The sequence below is a fragment of the Myxocyprinus asiaticus genome, chromosome 16, assembly GCF_019703515.2.
Source record: "Myxocyprinus asiaticus isolate MX2 ecotype Aquarium Trade chromosome 16, UBuf_Myxa_2, whole genome shotgun sequence".
Taxonomy (NCBI): domain Eukaryota; kingdom Metazoa; phylum Chordata; class Actinopteri; order Cypriniformes; family Catostomidae; genus Myxocyprinus; species Myxocyprinus asiaticus.
The window spans coordinates 33,352,134-33,377,706 of record NC_059359.1 but is presented as its reverse complement, the minus strand read 5'-3'; the positions used below and the strand labels follow the sequence as shown (position 1 = coordinate 33,377,706).

Genomic DNA, 25,573 nt, shown 5'->3' with positions numbered 1-25,573 from the left:
AAACCCTTATGACTTTTTCTTCTGCAGAACACAAAGGGGTCATTTAATAGTGACTCACTTTAAATCTTAAAAAAGGAACCAAACATCTCATAAAAGAAGTACCACTTTGAGCTTCTCTCATGAACAAACAAAAGGTCAAGATTTTCACTGAAAAATTAATACTTCATTTTTTTTTAAATACTTTTATGGTGTTTTCGGGTTTTGTTTAAAGATTAAAAAGGATGGACCGCGATATTCTCCTTTTGTGTTCCAACAAAAGACAAAGTCATATGGGTTTGGAACTACATGATGGTGAGTCAATTATGACTGAATATTTGTTTTGGGGTGAACTATTCCTTTAAAGTTTTAGTTAAGCTTAGGTTTTAACTTTGGTTCTGCAAAATGCTGCTTCATAGCCACTTTGTTGTTGTCATTTAGCATACGTCTTGTTTTCTGTCGGCTGCATACAAGAATCAACACATCTTCACTGTGTAGTGTAGAGCAAGACAGCGATGTAGCCATATCCTATCATTTCATTTTATACTGTAATTTTGTTTTTGAGACATTTGATGCAAATAAAATACACATCCTTAGCTTTAGCACCAGTTATGCTTTTTTTTTTTTTTAACTGCAACAGTTTCGGACACGTCATCCAAAGCTAAAATTTTATTGGCAGGGGCATTTCATCGGTGGGCAAGAAAAAAAAATGGACATTTAATAAATAAAAATAAAAACTCTTGCTTTGTCAATGTGTGAATGAACGCTCCCAGTGTGAAAGGCTCCATAAGAACCCATTGTTTCTATTCAGAATCTTCATTGTGTCAAGGAATTTCAGCAAAATTTCATGTTTGGTGTAAAAGGGCCTTAAAAGCAGATATAAATTGTACAATAGATGCCCAATCATAATTCATAAGTAAATATTACAACAAGGTCTGTGCTGTTATTGTAGTAAGATTATTATTGCTGAACATTTGTATATCAATTGGACATTTTCAAACTTAAATGTTACTAATCTTACATTTCTTGAGTATAAATGTTACAAAAAAACCAAATTAATATAGCAACTAAGTTTGAAATTACAAAGTCTAAATTAGTAGTATATGTAATTGTTCATTTTAATGGAATATTTTGGAGTAATAATTCAAAAGTCACTATTTCTACAAAAGGCAAATCTATGCTGTTGTTTGTTAGGTGTCTGATTCAGGTTCAGGACTTAGTGGAGCTCCTCTCACCATGAGGGAAGTAGAAGAGCTGGAGAGAATGACTAAGGACTTCATCAAAGATATGGACAAACATCCTCCTGTGATTACCTCTCCAGCTACAGGTGCATATAGCACACACACACACACACACACACACACACACACACACCGTTATCACCTGTCCTCCTACAGGTATGCACACATACACCTCAAACTGACTGAACTATAACCTCTCCACCTTGTGTACATACTACCACACCCTTAATATTTCACTTTTCTTTGCTTTCCTTTTGAAACTTGATTTTATAAATAATATACATATATATTTGCATTGATTTCTTGGTTCTGTCATTATTTTGAAACTAAATTTCAGCCTCACTGGCTTCCATATGGCACATGTTTAAAGCACAGCAGACAAGCTGTAATAAATATTGACTGTGTGATAGTGCCAGACTTCTCTGCCTCAGTCTGTCTCCCTCTCGCTGTATCTGTCTGTGTGTAGGTGTTCTGGTTGATATTGACTCTCTATCTCAGTTTATTTCTTTATTATTAGTGTCAAAACAGAATAGCTAAATAGGGACTACAACTACCACAAGGATGTTGACATGCCAAACAAATCAGACAACTGTTGGAGTTTTTATGAAGCAACATGTTAGCAACTTATGTTTTTAAAGCACATTGTGAATGCTCTTACAAACAGACTTGCACTGATTGTGGCTTAACCCAACAAAGCGCAAGGTCATGTATACGCCTTAAAGGGCTTTCCTTTGCCATGCTAAGGTCGTAAACGGCTCAAGCAAAAAACGATCAGCATGCCTACATTTTTACCCATTACCCCAATTTCACATTGCATGTAAACACACCTTTACCAGCTTATTGGCTTATCCAATGTACATGTTGTGCACATGACTGTTTACGTTTTGACATCAAAGCAGAGGATAACCCCATGATTATCCCCTTATTCTCATGTAAAAGCTTTTTTTTTCATTGTCTGATTATTTTAATATGCTGACTCTTTGTAGTCACACACTTTTTTTTTTACTTTTTTTTTTTTTTTTTTACGCATTTCAATTTTGTTTTAAAATTCCATTACATTGAATTATGTAATTTTAAATTAAATGAATAAAACTTTAAATATTTAGTTTTTTCCCCCTTTTATTTTATTAATTTTTTCTCCCAATCTGGAATGCCCAATTCCCAATGTGCTCTGAGTCCTCGTGGTGACGTAGAGACTCGCCTCAATCCTGGTGGCGGAGGACGAGTCTCAGTGGCCTCCATGTCTGAGAGCGTCAATCCGCTCATCACGTGGCTTGTTGAGCGCGTTACCGCAGAGATGTAGCGCATGTGGAGGCTTCACGCTATTCTCCGCGGCGTCCACGCACAACTCACCACGTGCCCCACCGAGAGCGAACCACACGTTATAGCGACCACGCGGAGTTTACCACACGTGACTCTACCCTCCCTAGCAACCGGGCCAATTTGGTTGCTTAGGAGACCTGGCTGGAGTCACTTAGCACACCCTGGATTCAAACTCATGACTCCAATTAATGTTTTAAGTTAAAAAAAATTTGGGTGTATCAGCATATTTGTGTGCATGGATTTTCACTTAATAATGGATTCAAAATTCACGTTTGAGGAATGACTGTGTGTACATTATATTGTAGAACAAAATGCAAACGTTTTTTAACCACAGTCCTTATTTTACTCATAAATAGAAAACCGCTATTCTAAAAAATAATTCATTAGAAATTTCCAGAAGGCACTCATGGCTCAAAAATGCTAATGTGTTATTTTCATCTAGCATTTTTCTTTAAAGAGATTAAGTTATTCAGTAATGTGATTTAAAACTGTGGAGACTGAATCAAGGCAAAATAATAATAATAATAATAATAATAATAATGTAATAATAATGATATATAATAATATAATAATAATAATGCATGTAAACTCTCTGGCAACAGTTATCATTGTTTTAAGGTGGGGCTTAGCATTAGTGAGGATCTCTTAAGCACAACAGTGACCTCATTAGTCACACAATTTTCACTATAGAGACTAAAGTGTTTACTACACAGTAATGCACTTTCATTACTTGTCTAGTTTGTCTCTTATAATATAAAACTTTTTCCATTTCAGAGGTGTGTGGTAAATGTGGAGAGGCTCTGTCCAGATCTCAGCCCGCAGTCAGAGCGATGGATAAACTCTTCCACTCCCATTGTTTCTGCTGTATTACCTGCCGGCGCCCCCTACAGGGCATGCAGTTCTACGACCGTGACGGCTCACCTGAGTGTGAGGACTGCTATGTGGTGAGATAAACATCTTGAAATACACGTGAAATATAATACGTTTTATGTATTCAATTTTTATATTATTTATATTGTTATACTTTTTGATCATTTATTTTGTACTGTGGTACTGACAAAAAATTTTCACCTGATTTAAGCATAAACAAGTGATAAACAAGTGAAGAAAACAAAATCTGTCAGTGCCACAGGACAGTGTACACTGAAATTAAGCCTTAATAGTTTATACAGGTGAAAGTATGGTAAGGATGTTTAGATATTGTTACTGGAAAACAAGACAAAACATTAAGTGATTTTTCTTTTTTTTTTTTTTTTTTTTTGCTGTGTATACCATTTTGTTCTGAGAATCTTAAGATTTTTTTTTATTTTTTTATTTTTTTTTAAATCTCCTTTCTATTTTTTTTTCTGAATGTTTGTTTCCAGAACTCTTTGTCTGTGTGTGCACGCTGCGGGGAGCGAATCGCAGATCGTGTCCTGAAGGCAGTGGGCCAGTGTTTCCATGCCCACTGTTTCCGCTGCACTACCTGTAGCTGCTCCTTGGAGGGCGCTCCATTCATCACTGATGATGATAACAATCCCTACTGTGTCAAAGATTACCATCGGTGAGTCACCGCACTCCTCATAGACCACTGAATCACAGCACTTAATTATCCTTTTAACTAATTATCCCACTTAAGGTATAGTTCACCCATAAATGAAAATTCTGTCATCATTTACTCACCTTCATGTTGTTATAAACCCATATGACTTCTGTACACAAAAGGAGAAATATCGATGAATGTACTACCCACTCATTTCCATATACTGAATATGATGATATGGTGATTCGTCTGTTGAGCTCCAAAATGACAAAATAAAAGACAAACCGGTTTTGAACAATATGTAGGTAAGAAAATGATGACAGAATTTTCATTTTTGGGGGAATTATTCCTTTAATACTACCACAAATTCATCAAAGAGAAACATATTGTCTGTCTTGTCTGTTTTTAATGCACTAATTTTCATTCGGTTTCTTATCTTACTCTGTCTCAGTCGTTTCTCTCCTCTTTGCGTGAGCTGCAATGAGCCAATTGTTCCCGACCCTGGAAGTGAAGAGACAGTCAGGGTTGTTGCTTTAGAGAAGAACTTTCACCTGAAGTGCTACAGATGTGAGGTGTGAAGAGACTTGCTTTATTTATTCATTTATTTTATGTTCTAGCGACAAAGTAGTAAGCAGAAGAATCATTTAAAAAAAACTTGCTTTAAAATAACAAATTGTCACTCTTTTTCATTGCAGGATTGTGCCCGCCCCCTTTCCATAGAGGCAGATGCTGATGGCTGCTACCCATTGGATGGCAGAATTCTGTGCATGAAGTGCCACACCCAACGAGCCAAGCAGGCCAAGCAGTGATTGGTGGAAACTTGCCACAAACCTAAACCAAATTTAATAGACAAAATTGGCACCGCTTTGATAATGTATTTGCAACATGGCTTTGTGTTTTATATTTCTCTCTATATCTTTTTGGCTTCCCATTTTCTTGCTTTTGGTCAACAAAGCTCTGCTGCCTTTCCTTTTCTGAATGGTCTTATTTAGAGCAGAGCCCATCCTTACCCTCCAAACCCTGTTCTCTTTCTTGATAGGGCTTGATATGTGTGAGCATAATAGTAGTGCCTCCATCTTTTCTTCATATTTGCTGAATGTTGAGCATATGACACAATTTCACACCTAGATTGTTTGATATGTTGTATATAAAGTGGGGTGGTGTAGAAGTAATTTTAGGGTGGAATTGATTGTTTTTTTGTTTTTTAGACCTAACTCTCCCTGAGTCAGTGCAGAAGTAATGTACTGCACTGCAGTCTTGGTTCAGTGAGCCATATGACTCCCAGCATGCCTTTTAAAAAAAATTTAAAACATCCATAAATTGTATCACAGCTAACTACTGAGGGGACACATAAAGTCTGTATATCCACAGCAATCCATGCACTTTCAATAGGGCTTTTCCCAAACATACTTTTTAGTTTTTAGAAAGGCTTGAGGACATAAATGTAAAAGAAGCAAAAACAATGGGAGGAAAAGGGGGAAACAGTGCTATTTGTTATGCATGCATGCTTCATTTATGGAACTGTTTGCTGGTAATTTGACCACAGAGGTATTGAACAAAATATGTGATGATGCAATTGAGTATGTTTGCATTGATTATCATAGCCAGTATCAACTGAAGAACAAACATTTTCTGCAACTGTTTTCCATTCCGTTAAGAACATAACACATTTTGCCAGAGGTATTTAGTGATTTGCACAATTGTAGATAGAATAAATGATTAAGTTTTTCCAAAGAAAAAGCACATCAGTCCTTGAGCCTATTGTAATATTTACATAGACAGACTCATTTCAGAATATAATAATGCATTGTAGCTACAGCTTTTAAAAAATGTATCTACTAGCAAGTAAAATAGTATTATGTGCACAAAGGCTTTAGAGGATCCGTAACTAGAGCCTTATCATTGTATACAACAGAAACTATTCTACATCTTAGAGCTGTAAAGATACTTTTTTGCAAATGTTTGGTTAATAATAAAAAAAAAAAATAAAATAAAATAAAAAAAAAAGCCAACAGTGTTACTATAGACACAGCTGATTCAGCATGATTCTAAACTAATTAAACTGAAAGGTTTCTCAGAAAGGTTTTAAACTGTAGTTCAGTCACACACTTCCAACTTTTGCAGCATTCACATTTTAGTATATTGATTAGTTCTTCTGTTGAAACTTTACGACAAGAATGATCTGTACTGTATTTTAGTCAGACTAACACCACTGTTGTTTATTTTGGCTTTAAGGTAGTGTCGAATATCATTTTGAGAATTACATTACTGTTTTTACATAGCTCAAAATCCTTCTTCTTCATCGATGCATCTCTATTTGTGTCTCCCCCTCTTGGCATTCCTGTCAAAGAAATTCTAGTAGTTGATGTAGCCGAATAAAAAAATAATGTCTCCTTTCATAAAAATAAACAATGAAATGACCAAATCTAACACATTATGCATGATTTGTTGCTTTGTTGTTGTCGTGTAATAACAGTGTTTTTATACATCATGTTTCACAGTTTCATGTTCTAGAAGTGACTGACCATTTGAACACTTCTGATTTAGCCTCCCATGTATTTCACGTTTATATAAGTGCTTTGTCAGTTTTTGTAAACTGAACATCAAAATTCTTCTCTAATATGTGAATGTGTGTATGTTTACGTCAAAAGTATGCCAGCGTATTATTTTTGCTATCATTGTTTTTCTTCCACGTTTGTACTGTATTCTAAACTAATAAAGCAAAATTCTGATTGACAGTTTCAGTACTCTTTTTTTTTTTTCTCTCTCTCTCTCTCTCTCTTGCTTTATCATAAAGAAACAAAGGTTTGTTTTGTTTTTGAATTTGATTGGCCAAACGACGTTCCAAGGACACTGATGTGTCACTATTTGAATCACTTCTCTGTGTTTGTGGCTTTCCAAATAGTGGTGTGTATTTTGATTCATTTTTCATTTCTTTACTGAATCGTTCAGTGATCATTCACCAATGAAACAATGCAAGTGAACGAAAACGATTTGGACACTGATTTGTCGAACGAAACCCCATTAGAGTAGAGTGAGTTGTGCTTGATGCTTTAGCTTCTTTTGGAACTCTTCGCTGGTGGAGAAGAAATGTGCAAACTAACTGACACAACATCGGGTGTAACTAGCATACTATATACACTCATTGAGCACTTTATTGGGAACACTATGATCCTAATAAAGTTCCTGATGTGGTCTTCTGCTGTTGTAGCCCATCCACCTCAAGGTTTGACGTGTTGTGCATTCTCAGATGTTATCCTGCTCACTACAGTTGTACAGAGGGTTTATCTGAGTTACCACAGACTTTCTGTCAGCTCGAACCAGTCTGGCCATTCTCTGTTGAACTCTCTCATCAACAAGGCATTTCCATCCGCAGAACTGCCGCTCACTGGATGTTTTTTATTTTTATTTTTTATTTTTTTGGCACCATTCTAAGTCAACACTAGAGACTGTTGTGCATGCAAATCCCAGGAGATCAGCAGTTACAGGAATACTCGAAACAGCCCATCTGGCACCAACAATCATGCCACAGTTGAAATCAATGAGATCACATTTTTTCCCCATTCTGATGGTTGATGTGAAAAGAACTGAAGCTCATGACACAGGTACAGGTGTTCCTAACAAAGTGCTCAGTGAGTGTATATAAATGTTTACAATCATACTTCAGACAGTTAAAGCATTAAAAAAAAGTTTCACTCCTAAAGAAATGAGTTGCCCATGCCTGCCACGGTCAACGAGAATTGGCCAGCTCACTCTCATTGTGGTTGGATGTTTGACTGCCAATGTAATTTCAAACCATCACAAAGTTCCTGATTTTCCCAGTTGTGCTTTAAAATTGAAAGTTCCATACATCACAACCGGCTCCATAAAACTTAAAGAGTGAGTTAGTCATTTGCTATCCCTTATATCCCCAAAGGAAATGGTCACAACACCAGAGGAACAGCCTCAGTTTGATGAACCAAATCCAGTGGCCTGCAACAAGCACCGCAAGCTCTTATTCATTGTATTTGCCTTCTCTCTCTTCGCAACTGCACTTGGTTTGGGGATCTATTCCCACCATCAGAAGACTAAAGACCCATGGGAGTCACAATGGAAATCAAGTAAAAAATTTAAAAAAATAATTCTGTCGTCCACAAATATTTATACTTTATAGGTTAAACAGTACTTCATTGGTAACAGTGTTTGTCATCTTCTAGATGGTCCTCTTTGCCTTTCTCTCGCCTGTACAAGAGCATCAGAGCATTTTTAAGTTGCCATGGATCCCTTTTCTCACCCCTGTGACTACTTCCTGTTGGCCTGTGGGACTGGTGGATCTTCCTCTAACATGGGGAGACAGAGAGGCAAGGGGGTTTCCAGTGAAAACAATGGAGTACAGGACAAGAAAAGGGCAGAGAGGAGGGAAGGACTGGTGAAGAGGAGAAGAGAGACAGATGTTCAAGGCAAAAATGATGGACAGCTAGACAAGTTTCCAGAGACAGACTGCTTTGCTGAAAGCCATCAAAGAAATACTAGGTTAGTAAAAGTTACAACTAGTTATAACAAAGTAATTCTAAAACATCCAATGTCTATCTAGCATTCAAATTTGTCTTGGCAAGATGATTTTGCTTCTAATGAACCACAGAACAATTCTTGTTTAATTTATGGAAGTGTAATGTTTTCTACATTACAATGCAGTGTATTGTACATCATCTTTGAAATATGATGTGTATGATCTGTGAGGTCAGAGGCTCCTGATGAGGGTGTTTCTTTAAGTACAGCAGAGCAGAAGTTAAAGAAATTATTTAAGAGTTGCATGGACTCTGAATCCCCAGAGAAAGTGGGATCAGAACCGTTCTTCACACTACTCCAGCAGGTACACATATGGAACAAAGACATGTACATTCAATTATGTAATTTTCAGTGTTATTCTCAAATGTTATTTGTCCTTTCATTCATTCTCTCTCTCTCTTACTCATTATAGTTAGGTGGCTGGGCAGTATCAGGTGGATATGGAATCGGTCAGATTTTAACACCACACTGGCCCTGCTGATGATAAATACTCTTCCTTTCTTTAGAGTGTATGTGGGGCCAGACTCAAATGAAGGTCAAACTGATTCCAAACAATACTTCATACAGGTGATCACTGAATAAAGATTGAATATTAGCAGCTGGAATAACTTAAGTAACCCATGAAATGGTTTGGGACAGGGCATATCAAAGGGGTATTTTGTTTTTTAAATTGTCAATAGTCTAGTTTTTGTCACAGCTGTGAACTATTAATTGCTACATGAGCGCAACAGTCTGGTTCAGGAAGTACAAAATTCCATTCATTTTCCATCAGGGAACTGATTTTTAATGATAACTTGTAAAAATTTAAAGACATGAGCTCCAAGGTTGTTAAAGAAATAGTTCACCAAAAAAAGGTTTCTCTCATCATTTACTCACACTCATGCCATGCCAGATGTGTATGACTCTTTCTTCTGCAGAACACAAAGACTTTTAGAAGAATATTTCAGCTCTATAGATCTGTACAATGCAAGTGAATGATTATCAGAACTTTGGAGCTCCAAAAAGCACATAATGGCAGCATAAAAGTAATCCATAAGACTTTAGTTGTTTAATCCCTGTCTTCAGAAGTGATATGATAGGTGTGGGTTAGAAACAGATCAATATTTAAGTCCTTTTTTACTATCAATCTCACTTTGACCAGCCCTCTTATGCGCATTCATAAGAGGACTGAGTTCTTCTTTTTCTTCTCAAAAATCAAATCAAATCAAATCACATCACTTTTATTGTCACACAGCCATATACACAAGTGCAGTGGTGTGTGAAATTCTTGGGTGCAGTTCCGATCAACATAGCAGTCGTGACAGTTCTGTTTTTGGTGATACACATTCTTCGTACATATCGCCACCTACTGGACATCACAACAAAGAAAGCGCTAAAAGAGCCCAGCAGCAACCGCCCACTCTTATGACGTACTGTGAATGTGCAATACAGTCAGTCTCTACACTCTCAAACTACTAATATATTTGTATATATAAATATTTTACAAACTACTTAAAATATATAGACCTTTTTCACACTCAAGGTTTTGGAACACGGAAGTAAACGTTTGCAGGGTAAACTTCAACAGTGGTGAATGGGAGTTAATGGGAGATCACAGCAAATATTATTTTCACTTACCCATTTGCTCCAAGAGTAAAAGAAAAAATCCACTATTACATTTGAATGACTTTCCAGAAGAGAAAATAAAATAGAAAGTGGTGGATTAAGAGAGTAAAGTGGGAGAAGATGCCAAATTTACTGTAACTCTTTCAGCAGCTGTAATAGAAACCCCCTCACAGCTGTGGTAATTCAGTTTTTAAAACTAATTCCAGGGTAATATAACACAGAATAATGTTATAAATTTACACTCAATATTTAAAGAAAGTGATCATATAAAAAAAAGGTCTGCTAGATTTACGCTGCGAAATAAGGTGGAAACGCGTCATCACAGTCTGTGAGAAAGGTCTGTTGTTTCTATACTAATAATCAACAATGTACAATCAATAGTTATTTATTTTTCCATTGTTTTAAAATCAATTATGTTTCAGGAGATTTGACCTCATTCCCTCATTAAAGTCCTTAAACACAATCATGTACCTTTTTCTTTTTGTCCAATTTTCAAATACCATTTTGCTTTGAAACAAAGTTTGTAATGTTGTGATTCACCAAGGATTTTATGAAATCCCTATGAAAGAAATGAATCTGAAAAATACTTCCGGAACCAAAACAGCTAAAAAAAAACTAAAAAAAAACTGCACTGTTGCTGCTCAATGTTTATTTAATCAACTTTAGGAGTATATTTACATACTGTATAGATAATCCAAAACTAATAGACATTGACTAAGGGCCACAAAATTGAAATACTGATATCATGGGATGTTTTGGAAAGGCTTTGCCTTGTTTTGTTATTGTTTTTACTCACTATATGGTTAAGATATGCCTTTCTCCATGTTTTATAGATTGATGAGCCACACTTTCAATTCCCCATTGCCTGGAATAGCACATCACATACATCCAAAGCTAGTTTAAAGGTAGGTGTATTTGTCTTTGGGTCTTTTTGTGACACACCGTTGTCTAATATCCATAACGTATTATATTCTGGTAACATCTCTATTGTTGTCTCTTGTAACAAATGATTGCTGAGATGAGACAGGAGACATAGGATCTATGTGCAGGCTTTAATAAAAATTATGACAGTCAAACAACAAATGGGAACTGAAAACAACAAACAAGAACTGACAAAGAAGGAACTAAACTAGAGGGTATTTATACATAAAGCTAATGAGGAAATGGAAGACAGGGGAGAACAATCAGGAACTGATGGCAGTGATGAGGGCAGTGCATACTGGGAAATGTAGTCTGGGAAAACATCCGGCCACAGGGCCGGGACCGGGTCAGGTGGCAGAGGAGTCTCTGGAGGAGCGGGCGGAACCGCTGAAGGGCAGGCGGAGCCGTGGAAGGCTCGAGGGGCGGAGCCATAGAAGGCTCGAGGGGAGCTGGCAGAGACTGGGGAACAACCTCCGTGGTCGTGAGCACGGGCTGAGACTAGGGAGGTGGTGTCCTTTTCCTCATTTTTCAGACAGCTGGGAGTGTAGTTACGGGAGCGGTTGAGGCCACCGGCATTGGCTCTGGGATGGTTGAGGCTACTGGCATGGGCGCTGGCTCATTGGCTGTGGCAGGCTTGGAGCAAGGAACCGAAGATGCAGGTTTTGGCCCAGGGTTCCTGCCATAATCCACTGTGAAAGGGGAACCGCAAAGTTCCAGAGCCTTCTCAACATATTCACAGAGCATCCAGTGAGGATCAGCCAGAGGCATCAGATCCTTCAGTGCACTATTCAGACCGGTCCAGAAGAAAACCACCAGAGAGTGGTCTGGATAGTGCACTAAATTAGCTAGTTCTAAGAACTCACGGGCGGTGTCCTCAGCTTGACGGTCCCCTTGCTTGAGAAGCAAGATACGGACAGCCCCTAGATCCATGTTGGGTCAATTCTTCTGTAACAAATGGTTGCTGAAAGGAGACATGGGATCTATGTGCAGGCTTTAATAAAAAATGATGACACTCAAACAACAAATGGGAACTCAAAACAACAACAAACAAGAACTGACAAAGAAGGAACTAAACTAGAGGGTATTTATACATACAAAAGCTAATGAGGAAATGGAAGACAGGTGAGAACAATCAGGAACAGATGGCAGTAATGAGGGCAGTGCATACTGGGAAATGTAGTCCGGGAAAACACTTCAAAATGAGGTAGACAGACTGTAACATCTCTGTTCCTCTCTGTCAATATTTGTGTCCATTCTTTTTTCATGTGGTCAGTATTTGGCTCTCCTGGGCATTCGCTCCACCACCACCACTGAGCACTGTGGTCTTTACATCTCTCTGTCCACCGCTCTGGCATTAGCCTTGTTCCCTCTTCCCTACCACCTTAGTCAGCAGTTATTCTACCACAGAGTTACCATCCAAGAGCTACAGGTCTGTGTGTGCATACTGTAAATACGATTTCACATGTCATAAGTAAACATTGTTGGAGAAGCTATTTTGAAACTGTAGTTTGCTACAAGCATCATTATGTTGGCTTGAAAAAATCAACATACTGTTCTACACTTTAAAGGGATAGTTCACCCCCAAAATGAAAATCCTCTCATCATTTACTCACTCTCATGCCATCCCAGATGTGTGTGACTTTCTTTCCTCTGCTGAAAACAAAGAAAGATTTTAAGAAAATACATCTCAGCTCTGTAGGTCCATAAAAAGCAAGTCAACAGGGTCCAAAACTTTGAAGCACAAAAATCACATAAAGGCAGAATAAAAGTAATCCATATGACTCCAGTGATTAAATCCATATCTTTTGAAGTGATATGATAGGTGTGTCCTTTTTTACTATCTCCACTTTCACTTTCACTTCCACATTCTTCTTTTGTTTTTGGTGATTTGCAGTCATCGTGTATATCGCCACCTACTGGACAGGGAGGAGAATTAATAGTAATTAATAGCTAAATATTTTGCAATAAAAAAGACCAAATACAAAGCTCAAATTAGTAGAGTCACTCATTTTAATTAATTACTCCCCAACATTGTATGTAAATAATATTCAATAATAATTGCTTTCTCTCTTACCTATCCTCTACAGACTTTTGTTCCATTCATTGATTAGATTGCTTGCCTGCAAGCCACGTTTCAGCCTCTTCTTATCAGCCAATCCGATCTTGTTTTAGTACACAATCTTCCGTACATCATCCACATGTCCCAGACAATCAGGGCTATGGCTAGTCACATATGGCACTAAGGGCACGTAAGTCCTACAAGTCACTTATTGTCCTATTTTCTTCGGAAATCTTCAGAGATCTTGACAGATGGCACATGTGTTTGTTTCTACCTGTGTTCATGTGCAGTGATTCTCTTCATACATACATGATCTTTAATCTTCTGCAAACACTTATACCTGCGCTGGACTCAAGGTTCACTCAAATAAGGAGAAACTTTTTCATTGCAACTGGAGACACGCAGGAGGTGGGTCTGCATGGAAACCTTGGGTCCTGGCATTCATGTGGATGTTACTTTGACACGTACCGACTACCTAAAGATTGTTGCAGACCACGTACACCCCTTCATGGCAATGGTATTCCCTGATGGCAGCGGCCTCTTTCAGCAGGAATGTGCCCTGCCACACTGCAAAAATTGTTCAGGAATAGTTTGAGGAACATGACAAAGAGTTCAAGGTGTTGACTTAGTCTCCAAATTCCCCAGATCTCAATCTGACTGAGCATCTATGGGATGTGCTGGACCAACAAGTCCGATCCGTGGAGGCCCCACCTCGCAACTTACAGGACTTAAAGGATCTGCTGCTAAAGTTTTGGTTCCAGATACCACAGGACACCTTCAGAGGTCTTGTGGAGTCCATGCCACGACAGGTCAGAGCTGTTTTGGCGGTACGAGGGGGGCCGACACAATATTAGGCAGGTGGTTTTAATGTTGTGGCTGAACGGTGTATACAAGCATGAGTTCTTCACGGATCTTCTTCACTGTGTCTGATATCAACATACGGAGACACAGATGACAATCACACATATTTGAAGCTCAGGTTAATACAGAAATAACCGAGAATTCTGCTTGCAATTTTCTGTTTGTGCTTAGATAAAATTTCAACTGCATCAGGGAGAAACAGTACGGCATATTTTTTGGACTTATGACTTTTATTGCGGTTTATTATCATGCAGTAACACTTCATGTATATCATCATATACATGAAGGGGCAGTGGTAGCTCAGCGGTTAAGGCTCTGGGTTACTGATCAGAAGGTCGGGGGTTCAAGCCCCAGCACTGCCAAGATGCCACTGTTGGGCCCTTGAGCAAGGCCCTTGACCCTATCTGCTCCAGGGGCGCCGTATCATGGCTGACCCTGCACTCTGACCCCAGCCTAGCTGGGATATGTGAAAAAGAAGAATTTCACTGTATATGTGCAAATGTATAATGTGTGATGAATAAAGAAAATTATAAAATTATAATTATAATTATAATCATGAAATCAGTGTCTCTACCCTCGACATCCAAACACAAGTGGTCACAGGAGACGCATTTGAAACACATGGTAATACTAGGTGGAAACAGGGCCAATAATGCTGCATCCATGCTGCTAGGTGTCAGTGAAAATCCAAGATGACATAAAAAAAAATACAAAATACTGAGTGCACCTTTAATCAGTTCCATACTTTTAGTTGTCATGTGCAGAAGATGAAACTTTTTTAAAAAAGCTGAAATTTTAATGAATGAAAACAATTTTAGTACTTTTGCAAGATCTTCTCCACCTTATGGTGCCTGATAGTAAGTCAGTCTGGATCTACATATAAAGGCGTACAAGTGTGAATATATGTTAAAGAATGTTTGTTATAACTAACTTTTTTGTGTGTGTGTCTCACCACTAGTCCACACACAGGCCAAGAATCCAGAGTTAGAAAGTAAATGTGTGTGGTCTTATTATCTAAGTGTGACTGAGGGTCCGGGTCTGGTTGGTGCTTTCTCTCTTTACCACTCTAATCAACAGAAGGTTTGGGTGCAGTATTCTGCTCTACAAGTGGCACTGCATGTAAGCTAACTTACTCTACAACAATACCCTTGTCATAGCTATTTAGCAATTAATCTAACATCTTTTTTTTTTTTCTGTTAATAAACCAGCTTAAACTAGCCTTATACTTCCAGCCAAGGTGGTAGGTTGGTTTTAGCTAGTTTAAGCTGGCTTAGCTGGTCTCCCAGCCTGGCCAAGGTGTTCTTTAGCTGGTCTAACTTGCCTTCTGAGAGATCAGCAAACTACTTTAGGCTGTTTTTGTTGTTGCTGTTGATGGTGTTGTTTTATTTTTTCAGTAGGGAACCTTTTATGTCTTATTTTGTTCCATATTTGTTCTTGATAGGCTTATAAGTTGAGTTTCACGAGGCATCAAAAAGACTCATCTCTATCAGGGCTCTCTTATGCTCACCTCTTCCTCTCATCCTTTACCAAGGTACAGAGAACATGTCAAAGAGAAATACAGTGGCAAGAAAAAGTATGTGAACCCTTTGGAATTGAGACATTACATTATCCCTGATATTATCCCGTATAGCCCTTTATGCCTTTTGAGTCATCTTGGCTGGACAGCCACTTCTAGGGAGAGTAGCCACAGTACTAAATCACCTCCATTCATAGGCAATTCATGTGTCTAACTGTGGACAGAATATCTAAGCTCTCCGATATAACTTTGTTAGCCTTTCCAGATTAATGCAAAGCAACGATTAATCGTATGTCTTCTGAGATCTCTTTTTTGCGAGGCATGGTCCACGTCAGCAGATGCTTCTTGTGAATAGCAAACTCAAAATGTTTGAGTGCTTTTTATAAGTCAAAGTAGCTCTAACCTACACCTCCAATCTCTATTTATTAATCGGATACCAGGTTTATCAACTCCTGACTCTAATTAGCTTTTGTTTACGTCATTAGCCTACAGGTTCACATACTTTTTCCAACCTTTAATAAATGATGTATTCAAAATGTACAAGGACACTACAATAATTTGTGTTTTATTAGTTAAAACAGATTGTGTTTGTTCATTATTGTAACTTAGATGAAGACCAAAACAGATTTTAAGACAAATGTACACATAAATGCAGGTAATTCCAAAGGGTTCACATACCCTTTTTTGCCACAGCACATCAGCACCCAATCAGCATGTGTGCTAATCAAGCATTATATTCCTCTCTCACAGGTAAGCTGTGATGCTGACTCCTACCATGAATTCATGCCCTTTGAACCATCCTTCCTGGTGACAGTCCTGTGTTCGATCTCAGGCATCTGCCCAAAACCATTGACCTGCCTGAATAAATCAGGAAATCATGCCTACTAATACGTGTAGATGCTGGTGTTGGACTGTTGAACCATTGCAGCTGCTCGTTGTTTAGTGAATGGACTTGGAGAGTCTGAATGAAATGGAGAAAGACATCCTTGCTGAAAAGACTAGCTTAAGGCCAATTCACATGAATTTCCATGCTGGTCCAGGATGGTGTATGCTGGTGTATTGCTGGTCTGACTAGTGGAACAGCATAGTCTGTTGCTCGCCAGCACAATTTATGAAGCTGTTCGACCAGCAAGGTCTTTCTGGAGAAGCTGTTTGATCAAAGAAGTTTTGCTTGTTGTGATAGGTAAAATACCTGATGGGGAGATAAATATTTAATTGCACAATGTTGTTGTTGATTTAGAAATGTCAATGTCAAATTGATATAAAATATGATCACTTTTGATAAGTTATGTATGTATGTACGACCAGTTAAAAGCTGCTTGGTGGATATTGTCTTTCACAACCCTTACAAGAATTTACCATAATTTTACTATAGTAACTAACTGTATGCTGTTTTGGGGGAAATATGTAATGTATTTTCATGCTAAATAATCTGTTAGGGGAGTCAGGAAATCTGCTTCATTTTGAATTACAACCATGGTGGTGTTTTTCACTACAAATACCATAGTATGTTTACACAGTTCCTGGGTTTACTAGAAATACCACAGTTAAACTATGGTTACTATGCAATTACTATGGTACATTTTTATCTTTGTAGGGGTTAAATTTGTTATTTATTGATAATGAATAATTGTATTCTAATTCTCTCTAGTGTAAGGACAGATTTAAGTTGACATAAGTAGTTGACATTGTATTTTTCTTATTTTGATGTGTAGTCATTATGAAAGTTAATGGTCTTTTATTCTTGACCATAACACTTCAAAAAGCAAACAGAAATGTTTGTAGTATTTCTTTATTGCAAAACATGAATCAATAGAAACATTCAAGAATTGTGTCCATTAAATTTCACAATCACTCAAAAAGGAAAGAAACAGAAGCAAAAATAGAAAGGAAATATAAAATACATTAAAAGTAATATATTTATATATATATATATATATATATATATATATATATATATATATATATATATATATATATATATACGCATCACAGAAAAGGTATTTATATATTCCTACAATCCTACTACATTCATAGATCAGTTTGGCTCAGAATATACCTGACTATGACCATTTAGAAATATATTATTCTTTCCCTGATTGCACACATACATCACCCAGACATCTGTTTGATGTGGGTTTACATATGAAAGACATAAGACATTCAGCAAATGTCTTTAAGACGTTTATGATTTAGAATTTTAGTAAATCTGATCTTTTAAAGATGTCTAGCAAATGTTAATTAGATTGTGATGCTTTCCAGATGAAAAGATCCTCAACAGACATCTCGGAGATGTACGTGTGCTATCTGGGTTGTTATTATTTAGGTTATTTTAAATGCATTTATCATGTGCATTTACTTTTAACAAGAAATTGTAAAATCTAGGCCAGTGGTTCCCAACCTTTCCCAACTCGCAGCTCACACAACCAAAAACATAAGCGTATGTATTTATACTAACAAAACAATTAAACCACACAACCTAGAATCTTTGTGACTTACCTAATGCGATGGCTGGTGTTGTTTTGCTGATATCAAGCACGGTATGTCAGGTTGAGGAGAGGAAAGTTGCAAACGGAGATCTGGCTCGAAGTTAAGCTTATTTCTGTATTTTGTTTTTAGTGCCACCAATGTAGAAATTCCAGCTTCGCATAAATATGTTGTCGGAAATGGCATCAAAAATCTCAAAGCCTTGTCCGAAAGATCAGGATACTCGAAAGAGTGTGAATCCAAAAAATGAGTCAAATATTTTTGTGAAAATTATCATTTTAAAGCACTATCGCAAGATAGGTCTATATGGCAATCCTGCTCCTTTGCGCTCAAACTTGCATGGGCTCCCTCACACAGGTTCACAAAAGGGTTTTCAATCCAGGTAATAGGAAAAGTAGTACTTTCCAGGAAAGTAGTTTCGCAACTGGCTCTTCAGACCTTGGAGGTGCTCTTCAATTAATTTTGCAACCGAGAAGGGTAGGCTCAGGGCTTCTTCTGTCAAAAAATCTGACAAATTCTCAAATGATTCATAGTTTGATTTACAAGTACGCCCAGCTCACATGTCCAGTCTCTTTATCGTGGCTTCAATTTTATTTTGGACATGAAAAGCTGTCACTGATTTGGCCTGAAGACTCAAGTTCAGTCCATTTAAGTGATTGAAAATATCTGAAAGGTAGGACAATTTTGCAAGCCACACAAAATCACTCAGGCGGTCTGACAGTTAAAACTTTGACTCGGATAAAAAAAATCTGTACTTCATTCTGTAATTTGAAGAGACAACTCAGCACATTGCCCCGAGAAAGCCATCGCACCTCAGTATGTAAAAGAAGCTGAACATTGTCACTGCCCATTTCTTCACAGAGCACTCGAAACAAACGTGACTGAAGAGGCCTAGACTTTATGAATTTTACTATTTTAACTGCCTCATCCAAGACACACTTGAGATCTGTGGACATTTTCTTAGTAGCTAGTGCTTCCTGATGTAAACTGCAGAGGACAGAGGTCACGATGCGCCCAAGCGTTTTCACACACGCAATGACTCTTGACATTTTGACCATTCTATTCCAATTGACACAATAAACGCATTAAAAATATAAAATATGGCTTCGGCAGTTGATTGAGTCAGCAGTGGCTTACAGAAAAGGAAATCCTCTTGTAATTCTCTGTTATGTTCATCCATTGCGTAAGTGAGATTGGCAATATCCGTAGATTCATCCAATTGTAGGGCATAAAAGCGACTCTCTCGAACACTTCTAATCAACTGATGAGTTACATCATCTGCAGTTTCATTTATTCTTCTTTCAACTGTATTATCTGAAAGTAAAATTAGATTTAACTGTTTGTGGGCCTTTTCTCCCAACATCACACCATCCATTTCTGTGTGAGGTTTTCCAGCCTTTGCGACGAGCTTTGCCACACGTTAGGATGCCTCCACTTCTTTACTACTGTCGTTACCAGTGCATGCAGTTTTAAGTTTTTTCCTGCTTTGGTACTCTACGTTTGTTCTCAAAAAACTCAATAGACTTGGACACATTCTCGCTATATTTTGTCTCCAACTGACGACGTAGTTTGTTTGGTATCAAAGCTTCATTCGACAAGACTTCTGAGCACACAACACACAGCGGAAGCTGCTTGTTTTCAGTTCCCACATATTTGAAGCCTAGCGCTAGGTACTTGCTGCTGTATTTTCTTCGTTTAGCTTTATTTTTAGTCTTTTCGATGTCAGGCACTGATTACTTGTAGATGGACCATCATCTTTATTTGTCCTTTTGAGAGACGTCATTGATAACCACTTATCCATGTTTACGTCTGTTGTACAGTTACTGTATCAAGTACAGGTAGCTTAATGAAAATGGCAGATTATTGGTAACACGGAAACCAAACAGTGATCCTGTGAAGTGAATGCACAATACTTACAGTTTAATATTTTTTAACACTTTTTATTTATGTATTTAGTTATTATATTTAATTTTTACTTATATATTTGAACGTGTATTAACTAATTATTAATAAAAAATTATAATAATTGGCTGCCCCTTGTAATACTCATGCGGCCCACGGGTTGAAAACCAACGATCTATGCCTTTTGAATGTGAAATTTCTCTACAAGGATGAAAAATATATATAATAATATGATATAAATAGCCTAATAAAAGAAAGCCTAAGCTCTAGTATTTCCATCACTTTTTTATTTAATTTTGAAAAGAGCACGTCATCAAAGAACGCCGCTTTGAGCAAATCTGTTGTTATGACGCACAATTGCTTCGTCGTAGTTCCTTGTCAACATGGCTGCACGCGCTGGAAACAAGCGTGGTCTGGAGCATTTGGATGAATATGAACCGCAACAAGCTAAACAACAGCGAAGTCTGCATGATCAGATGACGGAAAAGCGTCTCGTCGTTGTTTTAGAAGGAGCGACGCTTGAAACCGTAAAGGTAAGATACAAAGACATTTAGGAAGATTGAAACTTTGCAGTGTCTGATTCAGAGATTATTTACTGGATAGCCACTAGAGCAGTAACAGTAAGATTTTTCATGACAGAAAGGTTTTATTTCAGAAGAAGCTGAATGTTAAGATGTTTCTATGCAGGTTGGAAAGACATTTGAGTTGCTGAACTGTGATCAGCACAAGAGTATGATAATAAAGAGTGGAAGAGACCCTGGAAAGATCCGCCCTGATATCACGCATCAGGTAAGCTGTTGGATACCTATCAAGTGTTTAAAGTGGGTGGTGTTACATTTACATAGACTTATCCAAGTAATTGAATGTCATATTACTATGTCCATATTAAATTTAAGAATAAGATATATAGTTAGATGGCATTGACCTTTTAGTTTCAGTTTATTGTCAAGTTTTGTTGTGTGGATAAATTAGAGACCTGTCTTCAGTGATATCCCATCTCATTTACATTCTCTGAGAGTCTGAATGTCGTGTCCTTATACCCACAGTGCCTGTTAATGTTACTGGACAGTCCATTGAATAGAGCTGGACTGCTCCAAGTGTACATTCACACAGAGAAGAACGTTTTGGTTGAGATCAACCCACAGACAAGAATTCCTCGCACATTTGCAAGATTTTGTGGACTCATGGGTAAATTTGCATGCAGACTCCATTTGCACATTGACATCTTCGTTTCCTATCATTTTTGACCATTTGTCCCAATTATATACAACAATGCATATGAAGAATAAGTCAGTAACCGACTGTTGGCTCTCCTATAGTCCAGCTCCTTCACAAGATGAGTGTGAGAGCAGCAGATGGCCCTCAGCGTTTGTTAAGACTGATTAAAAATCCAGTGTCAGACCACCTGCCACCTGGATGTCCCAGATATTCTACATCCTTCAAAGCAAGAGATGCTGTGTGTCCTAGATCAGTTGTCCCTACAGATGGACCTGCTGCTATTGTCATTGGAGCATTTGCACATGGAACAGTAAGTGTCTATTCCTGTACAGATTTGAAGAAGAACAGACTGTTCTCCAAAATTCAAGCATCTTCAAGTACAAAATCTATAGAAAAATGAAGGACTATCTCACCCAATGACATGTTCGAAAGTTACATGTCTGTCATGTCCCTCATGTTGTTCCAAACCTGTATGCTATTATTTATTTATTTTTTTGCCAGAACACAAAATAGGGTTGGGTAAAAATATCAATTTTCGATGCAACGCAATCTTCATTTAAATGATCTCGATTTTTTTTTTTTTTTTTTTTTTTTTTTTATCCCCTTATTTCTCCCAATTTTGGAATGCCCAGTTCCCACTACTTATTAGGTCCTTGTGGGTGCGCGGTTACTCACCTCAATCCGGGTGGCGGAGGACGAGTCTCAGTTGCCTCCACTTCTGAGACAGTCAATCCGCGCATCTTATCACGTGGCTCGCTGTGCATGACACCGCGGAAACTCACAGCACGGGAGGCTCATGCTACTCTTCGCGATCCACGCACAATTGAGAGCGAGAACCCCTAATCACGACCACAAGGAGGTTACCCCATGTGACTCTACCCTCCCTAGCAACCGGGCCAATTTGGTTGGTTAGGAGACCTGGCTGGAGTCACTCAGCATGCCCTGGATTCGAATTCGCGACTCCAGGGGTGGTAGTCAGCGTCAATACTCACTGAGCTACCCAGGCCCCCTCGATATCATTCTTAAATCTCAAGATCGATCTTTCACTCTGTGGCAACCCACTATATTGCAAGTAAGTCACTCGCATATGCAACCAAATCTCACGGTATGCTTGTAAAAATATCTAGATTAGCCACTGGCTAGTAAATGTTCAGATTTCATTTACCAGTAATTGAGTAATATAGTGGAGAAGTTATTAGCACAGTGATCCTTTTACTGTGTGTTGAGAGTAAAAGTTAGGTTTAAATAGTTCTGTGTGTCCAAAGATAAGATCCACAGATCCATATATCATTGAATAATGTCTCTTTTAATACACTTTCTCTTTTTAACAGACAGTTGTTGATTAAAAACAACAAAAAAATGAACATTTAATTCTAGTAATCACACATGGATGAGCTGAAGAAATTACGCACTATATGCGCTAACTGGCTGATGCCGCTAGTCTTAAAGAGACAGTACCAATTATGCATGTGTTCTACACTGGCGGCCAAAAGTTTGGAATAATGCACAGATTTTGCTCTTATGGAAAGAAATTGGTACATTTATTCACCAAGTGGCATTCAACTGATCACAATGTATAGTCAGGACATTAATAACATGAAAAATTACTATTACAATTTGAAAAAAACTACTTCAAAGAGTTCTCATCAAAAAATCCTCCACGTGCAGCAATGACAGCTTTGCAGATCCTTGGCATTCCAGCTGTTAGTTTGTCCAGATACTCAGGTGACATTTCACCCCACGCTTCCTGTAGCACTTGCCATAGATGTGGCTGTCTTGTCAGGCACTTCTCACACACCTTACAGTCTAGCCACAAAAGCTCAATGAGGTTAAGATCCATAACACTCTTTTCCAATTATCTGTGTTTCTTTGCCCACACTAACCTTTTCTTTTTGTTTTTCTGTTTCAAAAGTGGCTTTTTCTTTGCAGTTCTTCCCATAAGGCCTGCACCCCTTAGTCTTCTCTTTACTGTTGTACATGAAACTGGTGTTGAGCGGGTAGAATTCAATGAAGCTGTCAGCTGAAGACATGTGAGGCATCTATTTCTCAAACTAGAGACTCTGATATACTTATCCTCTTGTTTTGTTGTACATCTGGCCTTCCACATCTCTTTCTGTCCTTGTTAGAGCCAGTTTTCCTTTGTCTTTGAAGACTGTAGTGTACATCTTTGTATGAAATCTTCAGTTTTTTGGCAACCTCAAGCATTGTATAGCCTTCATTCCTCAAAACAATGATTGACTGATGAGTTTCTAGAGAAAGCGGTTTCTTTTTTGCCATTTTTGAACTAATATCGACCTTAAGACATGCCAGTCTATTGCATACTGTGGCAACTCAAAAACAAACACAAAGACAATGTTAAGCTTCATTTAACGAACCAAATAGCTTTCAACTGTGTTTGATATAATGACAAGTGATTTTCTAGAACCAAATTAGCAATTTAGCATGATTACTCAAGGATAAGGTGTTGGAGTGATGGCTGCTGGAAATGGAGCCTGTCTAGATTTGATCAAAAATAACTTTTCAAATAGTAATGGTGCTGTTTTTTTACATCAATAATGTCCGGACTATACTTTGTGATCAGTTGAATGCCACTTTGGTGAATTAAACAGCAAAATCTGTACATTATTCCAAAATTTTGGCCATCAGTGTACATATCAGTATTAGTAAATACTACAAATCATGCAAGTAAAAAAAATTTAACACAACTATAAATGCAACATTATATGAAATCTCCAGACATTAATTGATGGAATAGACTGAATTTGAACATTTTTCAAAATATAAAATTTGACCAATATGATAAACTAATGATAAAATAATATTTGTAAAATTAATATTTTCGAATTGGACCTTGAAGGGTTGCCTAGATGGTTCCTTTATAATTAAGTGCATTAACTGAGAGAGCAAAATGGACATTGTAACAGAAATGTGTCCGTATGAATCTACATCAAATCGAGATCAGAATCAAATTGGAAAATCTGTATCACACAAAATGTGAACCTTTAAAGAATCTTTACACAGCTCTTGCCATGCAGCATCAGTTCACAGTGATCACAGCTATCAAGCTCTAAAAAGGACAAATAAATTCTAAAACATTCTTTGAAAACTGCTAGTTTTGTGCTCTATGGAAAAAAACAAATGCGTTTGGAACGACATGAGGGTGAGTAAATTATGCTAATTTTTCCTTTTGTGTGTACTTTAACAATTGTATTCCATCTTTGTTGTAAGAGCACCTAATTTGGAGTCTCAAAGTGGCAAACATGATCTGTGTAAATTACTTCAGTGGTCAGCTTGCTAAACTGTTTTCCTCCATTCTGTCATAGGTGAATGCTGACTACACAGAGAAGACAGTATCCATAAGTAACTATCCTCTGTCAGCTGCTCTGACCTGTGCCAAATTCTGTTCAGCGTTTGAGGAGGTCTGGGGAGTGTTATGACCAAACCAAACTGTGTTAAACAGTCATGTTTTTGCCTGTATGTGAGTAGGCCTTTGGACTTTACTCTGTGTGTGCGCACATATGCGGTCCAGTCCTATGTGCAGCGAATATGTTTCATGAGTTATAACATGATTATAACTCAAGCGGAAGCAAACAACTGTACCATTTACTGTTTGGGGTAGCCAATTGGACATAATTTATCTTTAGTATTTTTACAAATTGGTTTTATGCATTTAAAATTTTCCATTTAATATGTATATGTTTTCTTGTTGCCAATAAACCCAGATTTGCATTTAAAATGGTTTATGTAAAAACTGATTTTTTTTCCCACATTTCATTTTCCAAATTTTTCCAATGTTTGTTCAATCACTTAGTCTGTATATTATTTCTTCTACTCTCCATTTGTACTCTGAGTTTGTATGTTTTCTAGACACTCTTTTCTGTCTAGGCTTGATATTGGTTCTCCCGTCTTGTTGGGCTTATTTCCTGTTTTTGCTCTTTCTTTGACCAGACTTGGCACCTTTCCTAACATATCTCAGGCTATTTCCCTTCAGCTTTTGTTTTCATTTGATCGCTCTCGAATTACTGCTACAGGTTTTGTATGTTTATCAGCTGTCGGTGTGCTTTTGTCTGTAGATATTTTCAGTATTTTTTGCTTTTGCAATTTTTCTATTCTTAAAGGATTCTTATTTACATTTTCCTGCTAGCTACTAAGCCTTTTTCTTCTTGTTCATCATCTCTACTCACTGGCCTTGTTTTCACATCTTTCCTGTTGGGACATATTCTTTTACATGCAACACAAAATTACACATCCTTTCTGTGTTCAAGGAGCTAAAATGGTCATTTGTCCATACAGAAAAGCATTTCATGGCCTAAAATGGCTAGTCAAAATCTGATTGTCTGCATTTAATATTTGACTCCTAAAATGATTAAATGATTTTTATTATTGCCCTCTTA

General features: G+C 37.6%; 2 protein-coding genes and 1 pseudogene across 3 annotated transcripts in view; all 3 read left to right on the top strand.

Annotated features, from left to right (window-relative positions):
• Nucleotides 1-6,800, top strand: part of zyx (zyxin) — a 29,336-nt gene extending 22,536 nt beyond the window's left edge. For both annotated transcript variants that reach the window (XM_051720433.1, XM_051720432.1), the window contains exons 6-10: nt 1,171-1,303; nt 3,315-3,484; nt 3,905-4,083; nt 4,514-4,634; nt 4,758-6,800. In XM_051720433.1, the coding sequence (XP_051576393.1) occupies nt 1,171-1,303; nt 3,315-3,484; nt 3,905-4,083; nt 4,514-4,634; nt 4,758-4,871 (717 nt within the window). In that variant the 3' untranslated portion in view covers nt 4,872-6,800. The remainder of the gene's footprint in view (nt 1-1,170; nt 1,304-3,314; nt 3,485-3,904; nt 4,084-4,513; nt 4,635-4,757) is intronic.
• A 1,181-nt stretch (nt 6,801-7,981) lies between these two features.
• On the top strand, nt 7,982-16,764 carry LOC127453795 (kell blood group glycoprotein-like; annotated as a pseudogene).
• A 3,559-nt stretch (nt 16,765-20,323) lies between these two features.
• LOC127453765 (ribosomal RNA small subunit methyltransferase NEP1-like) lies at nt 20,324-25,573 on the top strand. Its single transcript, XM_051720441.1, has 5 exons — nt 20,324-20,494; nt 20,649-20,750; nt 21,008-21,149; nt 21,281-21,489; nt 24,503-25,573. Exons 1-5 carry the CDS (start codon nt 20,345-20,347, stop codon nt 24,614-24,616), a joined length of 717 nt encoding a protein of 238 aa, XP_051576401.1. The 5' UTR covers nt 20,324-20,344; the 3' UTR covers nt 24,617-25,573.